The sequence below is a fragment of the Balaenoptera musculus genome, chromosome 10 (assembly GCF_009873245.2).
Source record: "Balaenoptera musculus isolate JJ_BM4_2016_0621 chromosome 10, mBalMus1.pri.v3, whole genome shotgun sequence".
Classification (NCBI taxonomy): domain Eukaryota; kingdom Metazoa; phylum Chordata; class Mammalia; order Artiodactyla; family Balaenopteridae; genus Balaenoptera; species Balaenoptera musculus.
The window spans coordinates 34,653,328-34,674,085 of NC_045794.1; the positions used below are offsets into that span (position 1 = coordinate 34,653,328).

The 20,758-nt window shown below is 36.1% G+C and overlaps 1 protein-coding gene across 2 annotated transcripts in view; it reads right to left on the minus strand.

The window, feature by feature from the left end:
• Positions 1-321: 321 nt before the first annotated feature.
• Positions 322-20,758, minus strand: part of PUS7L (pseudouridine synthase 7 like) — a 33,297-nt gene continuing 12,860 nt past the window's right edge. Inside the window, exons 6-11 of one of the 2 annotated variants that reach the window (XR_005021600.1) lie at positions 17,750-17,848; positions 14,283-14,364; positions 12,137-12,417; positions 8,386-8,439; positions 4,084-6,802; positions 322-803 (exon numbers count right to left, since the gene is read on the minus strand). Coding sequence is in view for 1 of the 2 variants with exons in the window: in XM_036867381.1 (XP_036723276.1) it covers positions 6,476-6,802; positions 8,386-8,439; positions 12,137-12,417; positions 14,283-14,364; positions 17,750-17,848 (843 nt within the window). In the remaining variant the exon portion in view is untranslated. Of the gene's footprint in view, positions 804-1,934; positions 6,803-8,385; positions 8,440-12,136; positions 12,418-14,282; positions 14,365-17,749; positions 17,849-20,758 lie in introns of those variants that run through there. The other variant, XM_036867381.1, reaches the window with a different exon arrangement.

Sequence of the window (20,758 nt, forward strand, 5' to 3'; positions counted from 1 at the left end):
CTCCAATTCTAATACTCTAAACTTTCTGTGAGGGTAAAAGGCTATTTTAGAACTTTCCTGAGATACATATATTTACCAAGTAACTTTACTAAGGTGTGTTTGTGGTATTCATTCAGCATTTTTAAGCCTACTACATGTCAGGCACTGATGGGTACCTGAGGTATAAAGAAGAATGCCCTTAAATAGTTAGTAGTAGATGAGCCAGATATTCAATCAAATAAGTATAACATGATATGAACAGTATGAGTGTTATGAGAACACAGATTTCACAGACAAGACATTTATTTAACCTAAACAGAGAGGACTTTCTGCCAAGGAGAATGGGAGGTTGAGGTACAAAACATGGGAAAACTTGCTATATTTGGCAAGGAGCAAACAGAACTTAACCAAAAGGTATGTTTTACTGAGTAAGAGGCAGATGACATTTGAAAGATAATCTGAAACCATACTCTACATGTCTACATGTGCTGTGTTCAGGAATTTGGACTTTCATTCCATAGGTACTGGGAAGCCACTGAAATGTTATATGGTCTCAATACAATGACAGGATCAGATTTCTACTTTTTTTTGGGGGGGGGGGGCGGTAACTGACATGAGTATATATACAAAGATAGACCAGTTAGAGTGAAGAATGGAGGTGGTCAGTTAGAAAATTATCACAACAATCAAAACGAGAGAGAATATGTACATTAAAAACACAATCATCAGATATTTCACTATGAAATTAAAGTTTTCTCTTTCAATGTCTTGGAAGAATGTTCTTTGAGTTCAGAATAACTGCTTCCCCGTTCTTCTATTGGTTCCTAAATGTGAAAAGTGCATTGTTATTCTTGATATACCATAAAATCTATTAGATTTCCCTTAAGATATTTTATGGAAAAATTAGTTTTTTTTGAAAATCATATGCAAAAAAGAAAAACCCACCACATTTTATTATAACCTAAAGAAACTATAAAGGTTATTTATAGAAAGAGTCTTCATCTTCCCTTTCCAGAAAAGAACACTAGTCCTTTATGACCAGGGGTGGGCATGGGAAAAATAATCAGCTAAGATTAACACCCTATTGTAGTGAAAGCTTCAGAATCCTGACATAACCAGTCTAAGAAAATGCCAGTAAGGCTTATCAGAAAAGGGTGACTTGGAATCAAAGCATAAAGATCTAAGTCCCTAACCCTCTCCACTCTCCACCCATCTTGCTGCTCAAACACCCTCAGCTAAGGAGGGAGTGACCAGCTCTCTGTTCTCCTCCCTTTAAAAACAACCAAATAGCTCTTGTCTCAATTCCATGATTAAATTTCCTCTTTGTAACAGAAAATATGGGTAATTGAGTTGGGTATTTAGGAAGGAAACTGATACAGAAAAGATAATTTAATGTTTCTTATATTTTGCCATACTTTCCAGTGTCTAAATATAAATAATTTCATGGGTATTGTGACTTCTCTCCATGAGTAAAATTTTCCTTGAATAAGACAGGTCTGTGTACACAGGCAGAGTAAATTAGCTCCTGCCTCCCAGTTGCTGAGAAAACGAATTGCTTAAGAAGATTAGAGTCATTTTCTTTACTTAAAGGTATTCCTGACAACCCACACTGAAATTACACAAGATTAACTCTGCTAACACCATTTCCCATTCTTTAAACTATAGCTTTCGAGAAAGCAGCATTTAGACTGAATACTTCAAAGCATATTTTAAGAGGCGATCTCAAAATGCGTGGAAATGCTAATATAGGTATCATTTAAAGATTCAGAATGAGGTGCTGAGAGGTCAAGAAACCTATTATTCGTCATACAGTGAGCCATAAATGAAATGAAAAGACGCTGCTTGTTTTTCCCTTCGCCATCTAGTGGTCTATATACTCTTTTTCCAGACGGCATCTCAAATAAAATGATATCTTCAAGGATATAACACTGTTAATCCCTCAAAGTCAGGGATATTATCTATTTGTCTTTCCCCGTAGCATCTTACAGAGTGCCTTTAACTTAGGGGCACTCAAATGTTTGTGGATTATTATGTCATATATTTGGCATTGCTTTGTGGCCTATCAGAAATATGTAAAGCAGAAGGGCTTAGGAAAAAAAAAAGATTAAAACAGTACCATAAGACATCAAGCTATTTGTAAGAATCTTTCTGAATCGGAAAGCAAAATCCATAGCACAGGTACTAAACTTTATTTATATTAACCGCCATTAGTACTGTTAAAATATACAATGCAGAAATTTCTCTCTCTGGCAATACGTTGGCATGACCCACCAGAACCATTCTGAAAAATATGCAATCATAATCCATCAGTTCCCTTACCTTACCCTCTCCGAAGCTTCAGTATTCTTCAAGTATTCTTTAATTAATTGCAAAATTAATATACAAATGTATTCTTATTTAAATACCCAAACATTTCAGAAGTAAATAAAGAAAAAAATGAAAAGTCCTATTTCTCTTACTCCCTATGTCTCCCTCCAACCTCTTCTCCTATCCTGACATTAACACAAGAAAATTCTGCACTGTTATATGCAGCTTCATTTCTTCTTGGTCTCTTAAGGGTAGTTCCCAGGTGGAAAATATTGAGGCACACTGACCTAGATAGTTCTTAAAGATCTAAATTTGAATGAACTGCTGAATTCCCAGATTTAGAAATACGTAGTTCTTTCCACTTACAAAAAAATAAATAAAAGTGTGCTGAATTGTAATTACTTTATGCTAAGACAGAGTCAGATCAGATCTCAAGGGAAATTCATTAACCATTCAACTGTAAAACTTTCATCAGAGAGCACAGTAATGTAATATTAACTATAATAACACTAGCTGCCACTTACCGAGAATTTACTAGGTGCTGGGCACTGTTCTTAGTGTTTCATAAGATTTTCTAAAAGAAAATCCCTATCAGTGAAATTTTAAGATATGGCATGTGATCATTAGTACTTATGTTCATAGTATCTTGCATTTGTGTATTTTTCATTATTTTGTTTGATGCAGTACAGTCCTGGACTGAAAAATGATTGCTAACATTACTTCACACCTGAGATCACAACAGAGAAATTCACTGGGTTACTAAAGGGACACCCTAGTGCAGCGGTAGAGGCACTCTCTGAGTTCAGGTACTCTCACTATTTCCCAAACTTCAATCATTCATGTACTGCTGTCACAATTACTGCTATATCTGTACTAGTAGTTCCTTATTACCTTTACACTGAGTTTCTCTTTTTAAAATTTATTTTTGAAAGAAACATCACATAAGTTGAAAACCAAGATTATTTGCCATAAAAAAGGTAACTAGAAAAACAAACTCAATAAAACAAAGCAGTATTATGAAATTCTAGTTAGATATTGTTGCTTGCTGGTATTCCTGAGCCTCAGGCCTGCACAATCTCTGTTAAAAAGGTAAATCCAGCAAGCGATATATGTAAACTCATTTCAGCCAGCTTTCTCCTTGTCTTAAACAGAATGGTTGATTAAAAGATTAAAAGAGTATTGGAAAAAAAATAAATAAACAATCCTCTCACTGTACTTTTTCAATGATATTTAATATTGTACCAGGTATCATCTAAAGTAACCTTCTATGACCTATAATGATGTTGCCCATCATTGAGATACAAGTCCAAAAATGTTCTGGAAAATACCCCAAAATGATTTGGAAATTTCCTAAACGATCTCCTTTACTTTTATTTTGGTTTCAGAACCTCAAAAGGAATCTCGTTTCTCTCAAGACCTGCTCCAGTATGCCTATTAATCAATATCAAGAAATAACAAGTTGGTAGAAATAGAAATTATTAACCAAAAAACTTGTTTTCAGAAGGCAAATATCAGGTAGATGAAAGCAGTACTGCTCTAGGAAGCATAATCAGGTTCCCAAATAGCATCTTGTTTGACCTTGAATAGGTCAGTAAACCACTCAAATATTTTCTCATTTGCAAAAACAGGGAAAACACTACCCACCTACAGGATGGGTACATGGATTACAATGAGAGGAGTGGCACAAGACTCAGAAAAAATGTTACTTGGATCAAAGTTGCTTATGACTTCAGTTTATTACAACTTACAAAAATCCAAGTGTTCTTATCTTAATAAAAAGACCTCCATTTGTTTTACCTTAGTAATCCTGAGGCACTATTGCTCAGTTTCAAATGCAACGTTGAAAATTAAAGCTGATTCAAAGATTCTTCTTCTGAAAGCCTGAAATGCTCCAGAAAAACTGCAAAAACCTAGGTGACTACTCATCATTTGGTCCAAAGTCTACTCAAGTCCTTACTGAAAAAAAAAAAAAAAATTAACATGGCAAATATTATTAGTATATAAAATAATTTTTCACATGAACAGTATCTGAATACATTTTATGGTGACCTGAAATAACTTTCGTGATCCTTTCTTTACACAGGGCCAAAGTACTAAACAAATAAATTAGAAAGATACCTAAAATTATAGTGCCATCTACAGGCAAAGAAAATACTATCAATGATGGCACATTTTTAATGATTTCATATTTTCTAATTGCTACCCAATGATTAAAAGAAAACTGGGATTTAATTATTTAGTAATTCAGTTTCTGATTACATTTATAGGATATAATTTATCATATAAAATAAAGTTAAAACATTATTTCTAAATTTTTTTACTATTTAATATAGCATCATTTCATTTTCGATAAACATTAAGGCAATAAAGGTAATTTTTAAAATCCACAGTACCACAATCTGCAAGTTTTGTGTCCTGAATTTGTTTATTATTAAAATATATAAAGACAAAAGAGGAACTTTCTAGTATTAAAAAAATTCCAAACATTCTATGATCTTAACAGAATGGCATTTTCATTTTTTTCTGTTCCCTTCCAAACTTGCATTTGTGGACATTTACTTAACAATCACTAAATGCTAGGCACTTTTCTAAGCTGCTTTACATATACTAACTCAGCAAATCATCACAATAATCCTAAGAGATAGGTTTATTACCATCCCTGTTTTACAGATGTTGAAACTGAAACACACAAAGCTTAAACAACTTGTCCAAGGCCACACTGCTGTTAAGTGGCAGAGGCAAGCTTCAAACCAGGGGAGTTTGTCCCCAGTATCTAAGCTTTTAATCACTATGCTAAAGTGCCTCTCCTGTGTAAAAGGTGCATGCAGTGTATATACTGCATTTGTGTTTTATATGTTATATATATATATATATATATATATATATATATGGTTTTGTGGGACAACATTTTCTCACATACCTAAAACCTTCATCATCAACTTTAATAACTAAATGTTTTGCCATCAAGTTGTTACATCTCATTTTACTTTTAGTTAGCTAATGCTGGACTTCCAAACTGTTTCTAATTTCTTTCTATATATATAAAAATGCTGCACTAAGCAAATTTTGCATTGCAGTTTTTTTCCTTCCTTGGAATTTTATTTCCTTATGTTAATATACCCAAAATGGTTTGACTGACTTAAGTATATAAAAGTGCCACATTACTAATATATAATACTCTTGACAGCTTTTTAAGTCATTATGTAATGCTACCAGCAATAAAAGAATGCTCAGATTTTCCCAATCAGTATATCCCATTTCCCCGCAAATGTACCTGATGTAAAGTGGATAAGGATGGTTTGTGATGCGGGATAGTTAAACCAACAAATATAGAATTTTCGAAATGGGTAAAATGTTTTCTTCCTCCAGCAACATAAAAAGGTGGAGATAATTCTATTGTTTGCTGCTTATGAGATTGGTGCTATCTTGATTCCTTAAATGAGCCTCGAAAAGAATCAATAACACCCAGTCACTGGTAAGTGTCAGAGCTGGAGTCTGAGCACAGATCAGTCTGACTCTAAAAATTTATGTTTTAGATGATAGAACAAAAATAACAAAAAAGTGGAGGGTCAATATGTGTCAAGATAAAGAAACTGTAGGATAAATTTTATTTCAATCTTCATCAAAGATTATTTCCCTCATAAAGGGGTAAACTACCCTGGGGTAGCTATCATAAATAGAGGGATTATATTTTCCTGATGTACTGTTCTGATCAATAATTTCAAAAATAGGAAAGAATGGCAATAATTAACAAAATGCTTCATCTATCTTTCCAACCCTGTTTTCATTACAACCAAGTTTCATCTACATTCTAAGCAAGGAGCTTGAGGATATAAACATTACTCCAAAAATGTTTTTCTTTAATGTTATCTTCTTTAATGTCATCCTGCAGTATTATATGTTCCTAATAGTCCAGAAAGACTGTAACTTTTATAGCACAGACTAAAGGTCACCGAGATATTAGATAATAGAAAGAACAAAGGCTTTGGAGTCTTCAACTCAGATGCTGCCACTTACTAGTTATACGTCCTCTGGAATGTTAGTATCAAATTCCTACTTCATCAGGATGTTGTGTAATTAAAGGAGATAACAATTATAAAGCTCCCAGCACATGGTAGATGCTCAAGAAACTTTAGCTCCCTTTCCTTTAAAAAGTGGCACATACACGATTATATTAAGGGGATCAGTTTTAAAAGTCATGCTTCATTATTTCCCTCATACAAACTGTAGCATAACACGAAGCGTCAAGATCAAAAGAGATCAAAAGAGATAAAGTTGCTTCATCGATGTGGGAACCTTCGTTCATGACATCAATATCATGGTCTTCTATTAGTTGGTATGAGAGATTACAGGGATGTTTCAAAATCTTTCTATAGCATCCTGGAACATTCAGTTTCAGAGTAGGTATTTTAAATCTACATGTCTGTAGTCCATCTCTGCTGAGTACTTCCTGGTACCACTTCCCTAGTTTGTTCTTTGGGTACTGAATATTGTATCCAAGCACTGGAAGAACCACCTGTGCAATGGAAGGGAAAAAAAAAGATACGTGAAACAGCCTTCGGAAAAATATTTGATCACATTTTAAATTTACTTTTATGACTGGGACCTGGATCTGTAAAAACAGACGCAGGATATCAACATTACAATCAGCCTAAAACATGCTATTGAGTATTACACTACTTTGATTCCTTTTAACGCTGCCCAGAAAAGAGAAGAGCCAACTAAAATCAAGAAGGACTCTTAAGGGACTTCCCTGGTGGTCTAGTGGTTAAGAATCTGCCTTCCAATGTAGGAGACATGGGTTCGATCCCTGGTCGGGGAACTAAGATCCCACATGCCACAGAGCAACTAAGCCCACGCCACAACTACCAAGCTTGCATGCCTCAACAAGAGAGCCCGCGTGCCACAAACTACAGAGCCCATGCACTCTGGAACCCTCATGCCACAACTAGAGAAGCCTACACACTGCGACAAAGACCCAGCGCAGCCAAAAATAAATAAATAAATAATGATAATAACTAAATAAATAAATATTGTGCTTGCGTGGTATATTTAAAAAAAAAAAAAAAAAGGACTCAATTACCAAGGCAACCAACTCAAGCCAGATATTATTAGACAAACTGCTGTTAATGTAGAAGAGATGAAACAAGAAGTTGAGGTACACTTAATTAGCCAACAGACTTCATCTTTGTGCAGTCATACAATCCTAAAAGCATATTCTTTCTGGAACACAAAGAATAACCTTTACTACTCAATCATGTAACTGGTATTTTGGCTGATAATTTTACATTTCTCTTACTTACTTAAAAACATGGGGCTTCTCTGGTGGCACAGTGGTTAAGAATCCGCCTGCCAATGCAGGGGACATGGGTTCAAGCCCTGGTCTGGGAACATCTCACATGCCGTGGAGCAACTAAGCCCATGAGCCACAACTACTGAGCCTGCGCTCTAGAGCCCGCGAACCACAACTACTGAGCCACGTGCCACAACTACTGAAGCCCACGCGCCTAGAGCCCGTGCTCCACAACAAGAGAAGCCACTGCAATGAGAAAGCCGCGCACCGCAACAAAGAGTAGAACCTGCTCGCCACAACTAGAGAAAAGCTCGCGCACAGCAACAAAGACCCAACGCAGCCAAAAGGTAGTCAGAAAAAGGAACAAGGTAAAAAACTCAAATACACACAACATGACTGAATTTCAAATTCGTTATGCTCACTGAAAGAAGCCAGACACAAAAGGCCATAAACTATATGATTCCATTTCTATGATACTCTTTCAAAGGCAAAACCATAGAACAGAGAAGAGCTGAGCCAGGGCTGGGGCAGGGGTTGGGGGTGACTACAAAGGGGCACAGGAAGTTTGAGGGAGACATGAAACTGTTCTTTATCTTGATTTTTGTGGTGGTTGTATGACTGTATACGTATATCAAAACTCGCAAAACTGTAAACTGAGAAGAGTGAATTTTATTGTATATAAATTATACCTGAATTAAAAGTGGTGGAAAAAAGGAGCAAGAAAGGGAACTGGTTAATATATATTGTCTTTTGGGCACAATGTGTACATTTAGATCTAAATGATACTAATTTTTAAGCAAGTTTACCTGATGTATTGCATATGTATTAGCTGATTCCTCTTCTTCAGTTACTAGATGAACCTATTTTTTAAAAACATGATGAAAATACAGATGATTTTCAAATGTTCCAAATTCCCTCAATTTTCCCTAACTCTGTTATGTACAATTTGACTCCTTATCTGAATATACACATACCCAAACAAGATCTTTTCACAATTTCTTTCCAGAGGAGTAGGCTACTTAAAAATTAGAATGATTCTTCCTGCTTTAAGCCCTGATAACTGCAGTGGAACTACACGGAGAATGGTGGGCAGCTAACACTCTGAAGCAACACATTCACCTCAGTTACCAACGATCTTTTCCTAAATTGCAAAGTTGTTTTTTCTTACTATGCTGAATCAAGAATCTGCCTCTGTGAGACCACCCAACCTCTGTCCCTAACAAATGTCATAATACTCTATGAGAAGTAGTGCTTCTCAAAATGCGTTTCATAGACTAGTAATAGGTGTCACACATACGAGGCAAAAAAAAAAGAGGTGAGTGATAAGCTACGTTTGAGAAATGTTGCTCTAGGACACAGAATAATTCTAATTTCTCTGGCACATGAAAGCTCAAGTATAAAGGCAGCTGTCATCATTCCATGAGGATTACAACAGCCTCATTTTCCTAAAGCATTCATCATATAATATAATGTCTAGATCTTCTCTAAACCTGCTTGCTTTCCCAATTCTCCCTACTCTTATCAATGTCTCTCCTTTTTTGGTTTTTCATTTTGGGTTTATTTGTTTGTTTACATGTAAATAACCCATTTTAACCGCTGCACTCAGAAATGGACATAACACTCCAGATGTGATCTGACCAAATACATGGGGCTATGATCTCTCTTGCATCATCACTTCCAGCTTTTTGTCTTTCACAAATTCATAAGCATACCTACAATGCTGCAATTTAAGCAATTTATGAAAATACTGAACAAACATGGTCAAGTACAGAGTACCATGTTTTGTCTTTAGAGAACTCCCTCCAGGTTGATATCAATCGATGAATTAATGAACATGATTTTGCTGTATGGCTGCTCTGCAAAGATGAATTCACCATTCTCATTGTCTAACTCACATTTCTCCATCTTGTTCACAAAAAAATTATACGAGAATCTGCCAAGTCACTTGAAGTTAAGATACATCGGTAGTCCTAGTAATTCTATCAAAAAGGGACTCAGGGGGGTTTCCCTGGTGGCGCAGTGGTTGAGAATCTGCCTGCCAATGCAGGGGACACGGGTTTGAGCCCTGGTCTGGGAAGATCCCACATGCCACGGAGCAACTAGGCCCGTGAGCCACGACTACTGAGCCTGCGCGTCTGGAGCCTGTGCTCCGCAGCAAGAGAGGCCGCGATAGTGAGAGGCCCGCGCACCGCGATGAAGAGTGGCCCCCGCTCGCCGCAACTAGAGGAAGCCCTCGCACAGAAACGAAGACCCAACACAGCCAAAAATAAATAAATTAATTAATTTAAAAAAAAAAAAAAAGGGACTCAGTTTCCTACAATTTTTAATGTATGCACAACATGACATGTTCTATATACCATTTATTAGAAATATTAGTTTATCTTTTTCTTTTTCATATTTTATGTCTTTTTTTGGTTTGTTTTTGTTTTTTGGGGTTTTTTCTTTAACTTTTTATTTTATATTGGAGTAGAGTTGATTAACAATGCTGTGTTAGTTTCAGGTGTACAGCAAAGTGATTCAGTTATACATATTTTATGTCTTGAGACTCCAATTCCTGCCTTTTCTTTTCTCAGTGCTAACTAATAAAGTATAAATGATTGATCTTAAAAATATAGACACTTTTGCTGCTAATAAAAGTAAACTCTGCAAAATGTGAAGGAGAAAATATTCTCTTTTCTACTACATCTCCTGAAAGAAAAGCAGATTCAATCCTGATCACAAAACTATCCGTGCAAATGTTACATGGAACAAAGAAGTCTTATAAGACACATGCATTTCAGAGATTATTGTTATATTTTGTCAAAGTAACCTTTAACTTCTGAAAATCTGAATTAGAAATGGCTGACCTACTAAATAATGTGTTGCCTAGGTAATATTTAAATGGACATGTTTTCTGAAAGGTGTTAAAAAACTTGTGCTTTTTTCATTATTTATCAAAATGGAATCAACTGACATCTCTTCTTCCACTCATATGAGGTAAAATAAAACCTACGATGCTGCTAGATTTTTTCTTACACAGTTTCAGAATCTGTGTCTCAGTTAAATGACCATTCTTAATGATTTATGCTCTTAGTGATCACTTTCTTACCTAAATATTTATAAGCCATTCATTTAATAAAATAGTAAAGCAGACATCTTCGTTCTGGCTCACTCATCACTCAGCCTTTACGCCCTCTTTTCTGGTAGTGCACCTGCATTTTCCTGGGAGCTTCCCTCCCAGTTCTTAAATGTGGTTTGGATGGGATGGTTCCAGGAAGGAGCCCTTGGAACACAGGTTTTGCCAATCACATACTCCAGTCCACAATAACTGGTCTGGGGACATGTGACACAAGCCAAGCCATTCCTAGCCACTGAGGCTCAATTCCATGGCTTTGACTGAAACTGTTGGGAAAGAAAAGCCCTCCTTTCTGGAGAAGAAACTGAGAATGGATCTAACAGAGAGGAAAGCAGAGCTGCAAGATAAAGCAAATGAGACGGATGATTTAGGACACTGCTTAAGCCCCTTGACACAGCTGTGCCTGAATCAATCATGCACTTTTAGTTATGAGGGCCAAGAAATTTCTGTCTGTTTTCCTTAAGTTAGTCTGAGGTGGGTTTCCATCACTTGAAACCAAAAAAATCCTTAATTCATACATCTAGAATTCTGCCATTAATTTAGATCAAGCTTCCTTTATGGAAAGTTCAGTCTATTTTTCTCCATTTTTGAAAAACTGGGCCATGCCTTATCTCTAGATGCTGACACCTTTTCTATACTCCACAATTTCTCTAGTAGAGACTAATCTGGGTGAGGAATCAGACAACAGATTAAGTGCTACCTATGTCACTTAATCTGTCTCCTCTCCAGCCTGGGTCTCAATTTTCATTTCTATAAAATGGGAATTAGAAAAGAGGGTCTCTAAAATCTTTTTGTCCTCTAAAGGTCAATGATTTTATGATGTTATATACAAAAGCACTACTCAAATCCCTTCATTAATTTTTAAAATATATTTGTGAGATTGAATTAAGATAATGATGGAGAATAGTCTGCTCTTTTTGCATTACAATACTATAAAATAAATTGCCTTACATGATTTATGGAATTAAATTTCATTATTTAGTTCAATCTCACAGAGATTAAAATACTATAAAAATACTAGTTGGATGGGGAGGAAATGGAAGGATCAATTTTTACAATACAAAATTATATTTCATTAATATAAATGCCTCTAAGATACTGTTAAGAGGGAAAAAAGCAAGTTGTAAAATTGCACCTATATAAAAGAAACGCACATGACATTACATACCCTGTATACCATTATTATAAAAATCTTACTCTAAAGAATGTGTTCTTTAAAGGAAGGTTTACTATCTTTGTAACTTTCACTTCATACCACTATTTTTATTTTTCCATTCAATAGCATGTTAAGCGTCAGCTGACAGCAGAGTAGAAGCAGGAGATGAGCAAATACAAGTTAAAAAAAAAAAGAGCATGTTTAGTTTTAAATTGTTTCTAAAATAAGGGCTTCTGAAAATTCGTATTCCTGGTGTGGTAACTACTCTTGATGAAATGACACTTACTTTACTACTTGGTAAATGCTCATCGTCAATATCTTCATCCAAACAGACCAAATCACCCTCCACCACTCTTGATCCATAGGTTGCAAGTCTGTAAGATACTGCCTCGTTCCAGATTTTGCTGCTATATGCATGAACGTAGAATATGCGCATGGAGTGGGGGAAAGAGAACCACGCCTGGATACAGCCCTCCTCTGTCACGCCAAAGCGATGCAGGGACTCCAACAATGCTCTCTCCCGAGCTTTGAATTCAGGCATCAGTGAAAGTGTGCCTTTAGCATCCTCTGAAATAAAGCGAAGATCAGTTAGTCACCTTTACTTAAAGGCCAGTTATTAAGAGCTTTACCACGCTCTCTAAATGAACTGAGCTGTCCTGGGAACCTGAGTATGAAGATGATGCTCAGCACCAACTATAAGTCAGAGCTACACTTGAAGAGGTTTTTTGTTTGTTTGTTTTTTTAATTTTTATTTATTTATTTATTTTTATTTTTGGCTGTGTTGGGTCCTCGTTTCTGTGCGAGGGCTCTCTCTAGTTGCGGCAAGCGGGGGCCACTCTTCATCGCGGTGCACGGGCTTCTCACTATCGCGGCCTCTCCCGTTGCGGAGCACAGGCTCCAGACGCGCAGGCTCAGTAGTTGTGGCTCACGGGCCCAGTCGCTCCGCGGCATGTGGGATCTTCCCAGACCAGGGCCCGAACCCATGTCCCCTGCATTGGCAGGCAGACTCTCAACCACTGCGCCACCAGGGAAGCCCCCTGTTTGTTTGTTTTTAATAAAGATCATTAATCATATAGCTCAATCACTTTCCCTGCTTTAAAAAGAGCACAACATTAGTAACTCCAACTTCAGGATGGAGGTAAAACTAATTTGCAGTTATTTAGAGGACTTTTTTTTTTTATTTTTAAAGCATTACATAAACCCCTGAGCTTAGAGATTTTTAAAGAGCTATTATGGATGTTTTACACAGAATTTTTTGAATAAGAAAGGGTTGACATCTGGATCCTTCAAGTGTTCTACTAGGTCTTGCTAGTAGGATGCTTTTTAAAATTAGGTTACTGGACTCCATGGCAAAGATGCTTATTCAGGTAGGGCCTTGGATTCAGCATTTTAATAAATGCACCAGGTTTCTTAAGCACACTAAAGTTTAAGAATCACTGCCAAAAGGAAACTATTTTCTCAGGACCCTACAATAGATGCAATTTTGAATTTTCCTTAGATTACTCATAACAATTTGAAATTCTCACACTGTTTACAGATTCTGGTGTGGCATAAAAATATTTTTCTCCTATGAATCATTACATATAGGTAAGATGTACGTAATTTAAAACAATGAATGGAGATATTTGAAAACTGATGTCCTTCATTTCAATGTAAGTGAAATTCAATATGCACGTATCTGTCGATCATATATTTGAATGAATCTAAAATGCTATGGTTGCTGTTATTGTTTAAATACAAGTAATATTTATTCAGTATTCAGAACGTGCCAGGCACTATTTTAAAAGCATTATATCTATTATCTTATTTAAATCTCATGACAGTCTTTTAGATACCATTATTAGCTTCAGTTTGCAGATGAAGAAACTAAAAGAATGAAACTAAATGACTTGCACAAGACTATACAGCTGGGAAGTACTAAAGTTGACAGTTAAACCCACATAGATTGACTCTAGAACCCACACTCGTAACAACTTTTTTTTAGTGCTTCTCATTAAGCATTCTACATATATTGGGCTAAAGTTTTCAAAATCAGCAGTCAGGGCTAAATGGCAACTAGATCAAAAACAATGCACAAAGTATCAGATATAACGAATGTACTTTTATTTAGTTTATTTTTTCAGTCTCCTCTGATGGTAGTGAATTATACTTCCATCAATACCTAAATCCTTCGAGGATTTAGGCCAAGAAAAACTCAGAAAGCATCTTTTCCCTCACCCCTACCCCCAAGGAAGAATTAGAACAGACAAAAATCCCAGAGATCTGGCCAAAAATGGAGTGCCTAGGGCACGTAATAAAAATGCTTGAATATACAATATATTACAGTCTATTTCGTATCATATTTATGTTGTAATGAATGCCCTCCTGCTGACATAACACTTATATTATGTATCTGCATGGTTATGTATGGGGTAAAGAAACTTTTTAAGTACCAGTTTGAAGAAAATATTTCTTTGCTCTGTTTACAGGATCATCCAAATCTTCTGGTGTAAGAAATAATTTCACAGCCTTCACCTTTAAAAACCAAACAAGCAAACATATGTTAAATGAAAATGAAAAATTACTTACTTTTTTTTAAAAAGGTACAAATTGTCTGACATCTAACAAATGCCAGACATTTAACAAAGGAACAAGAATAAGCATTTAACATGATATTTTACATGGCAATCTTGTCTTTAAGTGTTCAAAAGTTATACAATGTTAAATTTAGAATTAACCTCCTGTACAAAGCAACCTGATACATAGGTTTAAAATATTATGGACTGGAAAAGTGCTCCCCCACCACTTCCACAGTTCTTCTTCTGTCATTCTTTGCCTCTATCATCGAACTATGAACGCAAGTATTAAGTGATGACATAAAAACTCAGACTTAGCCAACAAAAATACACAACAAAAATAAGGGAAGGAACAAGCATAGGGGAATGGCAAGCCACTAATTTCATTTGTGTTCTCAAGTCTCAGAATTCTGTGGTCTTAAAAATAATTGCCAAAGTCATTTTTAAAAATTGCCAACTTTAATATTTTCTTTTAAAACCTAAATAGATTAAAAGATGCTCCTTTAAAATAAAAAAAAAAGGTATCTACTAGTTCCTATATTTTACCACTGTCTCCAGCACAACTTATTTCTAAGTATGTGCCTTAGAGTAGGAAAGGATCTTAAAATAGGTCAAGCAACCTAATCTCCCACTCATTCTTCTGTTAACATTATTCATTCATTCAAACAAATACTATTAGGCATCTGCCATGTGCCAGGCACTGTGGAGATACCAGGGATAGAGTGTTGAGCAAAAGACTTGTGGTCTCCGTTTATTGGAAAAGATTAAATAAGCAATAATTATAAAATGTAATCAAACCTGAGATGGGAAGTCTAGGAGGCTGTGCAGTCACAAGATAAGGGGAATTCACTCATTCTTGGGTAGTGGGATGAGAATTTAAATTGAGACATAAGGAATGTAAAGGTTGGGGAGGGCGTGCTTCAAGCAAAAGGAAAAAAAAAATCTGCCTTTCCAGCTGTGGGAGCCAGCCTCTAACACAGGCCCCAGTGGTCTCAAGCACCTGGTGCTCACGCCTGGGCAGTCCTCTCCCACACTCGTCAGGGTTGGTCTGCGTGACCGTGGAATACAGAAGTAGTGAAGGTCTGTCCCTCCCAAGATTAGGCTATGAAAGACACTGAGGTTTCTTTTTTCTTTTTTTATTCAATGAATATTTATTGAGTATGAAAGAATGAAGAAAGGAATAAATGCTCTATTTTTAAAGAACTTTTATGAGGCTAAAAACTGTATCCTCTGAAAAGGAATTACTCCCCTCCATTTTACCAAACTGCAACTTTTTTCTCATTTCATTTCTCTGAAGGAATATTCTATTTCCTTTAGCAAAGAGAGCGTGTCAAGAGATATATGACCCTATTTTTTTTTAACTTTTTATTTTATGTCAGAGTACAGTTGATTAACAATGTTGTGATAGTTTCAGGTGTACAGCAAAGTGATACAGCTATACATATACATGTATCTATTCTTTTTCAAATTCTTTTCCCATTTAGGTTGTTGCATAATATTGAGCAGAGTTCTCTGTGCTATACAGTATGTCCTTGTTGGTTATCCATGAGGTTTCTGTTGTGGTCTCCCTCTCTCTCTCTGTTGTGGTCTCTCTCTCTCTCTCTCTTTTGTGCTCTTGGACTCCTCTCTCCGGGAGAAGCCATGCCATGAGTACCACTATGGCAAGAAACTCAAGGATCCTGCCGACAACCATGAGAGTGAGCTTGGATGTAGATCCTCGGTACCCACTCAAGTTTTCAGAGACCACCCAGGCTGACAGATAACTGCAAATGCATGAGAGACCCTGATGCAAACATGCCCAGCTAAGCTGCTCCCAGATTCCTGACCCTCAGAAATAGTGAGATAATAAATGCCTGTGGTTTTAATCCACTAAGTTTTGGGTAATTTGTTCCACAGCAATAACTGATAACCAATAGTCTAGCAAGTTAACAAATAATTAGGAGCATGGAGTATGAAGTTTGAAAGAGGTAGCCATTGAAGGGGTAGCCAGCCAGCTTTTGTTTAAATGTAATGATAGCAAGAGGAATTTCCAGTTCTTGGGGTGGGGAGTGGCGGAGGAGGAAGCCCATTTCTTTGGACAACTGTTAGAAAAGTCTTTCTTACACTAGGCTAAAACTTGGCCCCTTGAATTTCTACCACTGTTAAAACCAGACAATTAACAGTCTAATCATATTTTTGAACACTCATCTACTATGAGCCTGGCACTACGCTAGATGCTTCACAAAAGTTATCTCATTTACTTCTCACGAACGTCTTGTAAAATATGTATTATGTCCATTTTACAGATAAGAAAACCGAGGCTGGGAAAATTAATTAACCTGCCTATAGTGACATATTTGACAACGGGCAGAACTCAAACAGAACACATGATGCATTCTTCAGACCCCTAACTATTAAATTCTTCTTCCATATGACAAAATTTCAAATACTTTGTAAGTTAATTTCCTCTTCAGAGTTTTCTAGACTGAAAAAACACTGTTCAGTTAATCATTTCTCATCAATACAGTTTCTAGACCCTTTATCATATCAGTTATATCCCACTTGCTAAACTCCCTCTGAAATATTAAGCCCAGACTGACTGCAGTTTTGCAGACGTGGTCTACATCACCAGCTGTCAACCTTATTTCCATGTGTAAGATGATGTTCACATGCACAATGCTTCTCATAAGTGCTTCTACTGTTCCTTTCTCTTCCACTCAAGAAAGCATATCAGAACACAAATGAGTAAGCATGACACTATTCTATGAAGAATACTGCATTTGCTCAAATATATAATTTTCACAGTTTTGTAGTTTTTCTCTATTATGTGCACTGCAACCTGTGTGAAAATATATGTGTGTATTTACAATATGTAATTATATATATATAATATACATTTAAAAAATATATAATATAATAATTGGGCAAATGTGGCTTATTTGTGACATGCATTTTTAGTTTCGTTTGAAACTAGCCAGATTTTCTTTTTCAAATTTGCTGTTCCTCTTAGTCTCTGCCATTGGGTGAATTCCTATCTTGCATAATATCTGATACCAGATTTCTCGAATTAGGGTGTGAGCTTTCTCAAAATCCTCTATTCAGCTCACTAAGAATTTGATGAGTGCTGGTCAAGTCCCTGTTAGTCTCAAGCAGGTATTAAATACAGGGGCATCACATACAGTTTGCTTTGCTATAATGTGATACCAAGAATATAGTGGCTGCTCAATAAACATGATGTAATGTATGGTATATGTATGTGGCGGTATAGCTGCATTTATATGCTGGGTTAAGAAAGCAAGGAGCAGGCTTATGTAGTAAGGACAACTGACAAAACAGCTAAGTCCATACTTTTAAAGAATCCATACCATTTCGCTCTTCAGCAAAGCCAATCCAATTTGGTCTGTGTGAACTTTCCTTCCCATCCCAAATCTCTGTGGTCCGTAGTAATTCACAAACCCTTTATTCTATAAATACAAAAAAAATCAATTAATTAAAAGTATATTGTTATGGACCGCATGCCTGTGAGCCACCAGAAGTCATATGTTGAAATCCTAACCTCCAATCTGATGGTGTTTGGAGGTGGGGATTTGGGGAGGTAATTAGGTCATGAGGATAGAGCCCTCATGAATAGGATTAGTGCCCTTATAGGAAATGGTGGTAGAACTAGCCCACTCTATTTCTGCAGTGTGTGAATACAATAAGAAGACCAGGCAGGAACCCTGATCTTAGGCTTCCATACTCCAGAACTATGAGAAGTAATTTTCTCTTGTTTAAAAATCACCCAGTCTATGGTTCTTTGTTATAGCCCCAAACTAAGATAAATAAATACAATTATTGTGTTGGAATATGTAATCAAGTCTTTCTTGTTGTATTTATTTCAATAAAAGAATCTTGTAATTGGCAATACGCACACGGATACCAAATGGGCTGAGAAACACTATACAGTTAAAATATAGAAAGTAAAAGAACAAATGATTAGAAGTTAGAAAATAAGTGAAAAATCTTTAAAAATATGTCAGCTTTTCATTCACATTACTGAGGAGTTTTCTGGAATGTGGGACTCTTGGTGCCAAACTCATGAAAGTTCTGGGAAAACTGGGATATACTGGTTACCTAGTACTGGATCTGCACTTTGCCCTCAAGCTCTTTCTGATTTTGAGACTTCTGCTGTCTGGAGATGCTTGAAATACAAAGCAGATTTATTTTCAAACCCAGCAAGTCTTGGATTCTTTATATACAACGGTTGGTTTTTCGATTATCTCTGTTTCTGAAAGCCTGGGCCAAGGCAATGGCATGGCGTCACTTCAGCAGGAATAGAAAATTGTAATTTACCACTGCAACCATTAAAGACATTGGTCAGTGGTTAAACATGTTCTCACAAAGCAAACCCCAGGCCCAGATGGTTTCTTGAAAGACAAAAGAGTTCTCTACACTCACTTTATGGGGGAATATATACTCATTCAACAATGATTATCAAGTACCAACTCCAGGACTGTTCAATAAAAGATGCTAAGATAATTTGTAATCAGCATGGTACACAAGGAACTGTGTCCTGACCTCATGCCACAAAGATCAATTGCAGATAGAATAAGTACTCCCTGTATTAAATCTCACAGTTAAATACTTTTAATTATTTCAAATTTGGAAAAATAACATTAGACAATATCCTACAAACACCAGAAGAGTTTTAAGTACCCCTCCAAATTACTTAGGGTTGGTTATATAACAAAAGGTTTATAACCCTTTAAAACAAAACTCCATAAACTTCTTATTTTCAGGACTTCTCAACTTCCTTCCCTTCATCATGAGAACTAAAGGAAAGTTGGCTAAATCTAAGATTATTCCTAGTGGGGATTTTAAAATGTATATGCATAAATACCAAATGAAAGTCTGGCAATAAATGCTATCAGAGTTAGGAAAACCCCACTCCCTTTTCTAAGGGATATCTTTTTAATAGTTTATCAGGGGAAAGAAAAAAAAAAAGAATCTTAGGTAGGTCTAGAAGAAAAGGAAAAAACAACCATATAAAGAGTATATAATCAGGGAATGCCTGTATATTTTAAAGATTTTAAAAATCTTTAGTTGGAAGATATTTTCCTGTTGGGCATGACACTGATTAAAACCTGATTTCTGTTTGTTTTCCTGCTGGAGAGGCATAAAATTGGGTAAAAAGGTCTTTGTGGTCAGAAACTTAGATCTGTGTTTCTCAGTGTTAGCTGTAGAGAAGAATCACTTAGGGAGTTTTTTTTTAAATGCTAATGCCTAAGCTGCATCCCCAAATGTTCTTATTTAATTGGTTTGGGAGAAGAGACAGACTGCTGAAATTTTTTAAAAGCACCCCAGGTTGAGAATTATGGGTCTAGATCAGGAGTTGGCAAGCTATTAACTGGCCCACAAGTCAAATCTGGCCCAACACCTGTTTTTGTAAACAAGGTTTTATTAGAACATGGCCATACTCATTCATTTACATATTGTCCATGGATGCTTCCACACAACAGCAGTAGAGTACCTGCAACAGAGACCATATGCCTACAAAACCACAAATATTTATTATCTGGCCCTTTACAGAAAAAAGTTTGCTGAACCGATAGTCTACATGATCAGAATGAAGGCTATGGTTGTATGTGCATATTTAGATGCCTGGCAAATGTCATTTAAAAACTTATGGTAAATAATTTTTTACTGTAAGACAAAATGTATATGATTTATCATTTGTATACACTGAAACAAAATTCAAAATTAGATTGAAAAGAAAAAAGATTGTGAAAAGTAATATAAAAACTATTTGCCAAAGATTTCTGAAAAGAACTACTAGACAAAGTTTCCCCCAAAATTAATCTCTTTGCCTGAAATACTACTCTATATGGCAGATACTAAAAAAAAAAAAAAAAAAATCTGTCTTTTTATACAGATAGTTTTTACCCCCACACTGAGGAACACTATACAATTTTCTTTTATTACACTAAAGTTGTGTTTTTTCAATACAAAAATGTGCACTAAGAAGAAAAATTAAAAAATAAGTCAAATGGCCCTAATTATCATTTTAAAAAATAATTATACATGCAATAAAAAGAAAAGGTACAAAAGAAAAAGAAAAATTTCCCTTCTTATCTCAATATAAAGGGAGGGACTATAAAGATTTTCCTATAATACTCTATTTTAAAGTGCAGTTTTGGGACATCCTTGGTAGTCCAGTGGTTAAGACTCTGCCTTCCAATGCAGGGGACGCGGGTTTGATCCCTGGTTGGGGAACTAAGATCCCACCTGCTGTGGGGCAACTGAGCCCGCTCACCACAACTAGAGAGCCCGCACACTCTAGAGCCCACGTGCCACAACTAGAGAGAAGCCCACATGCTGCAACGAAAGATCCCACG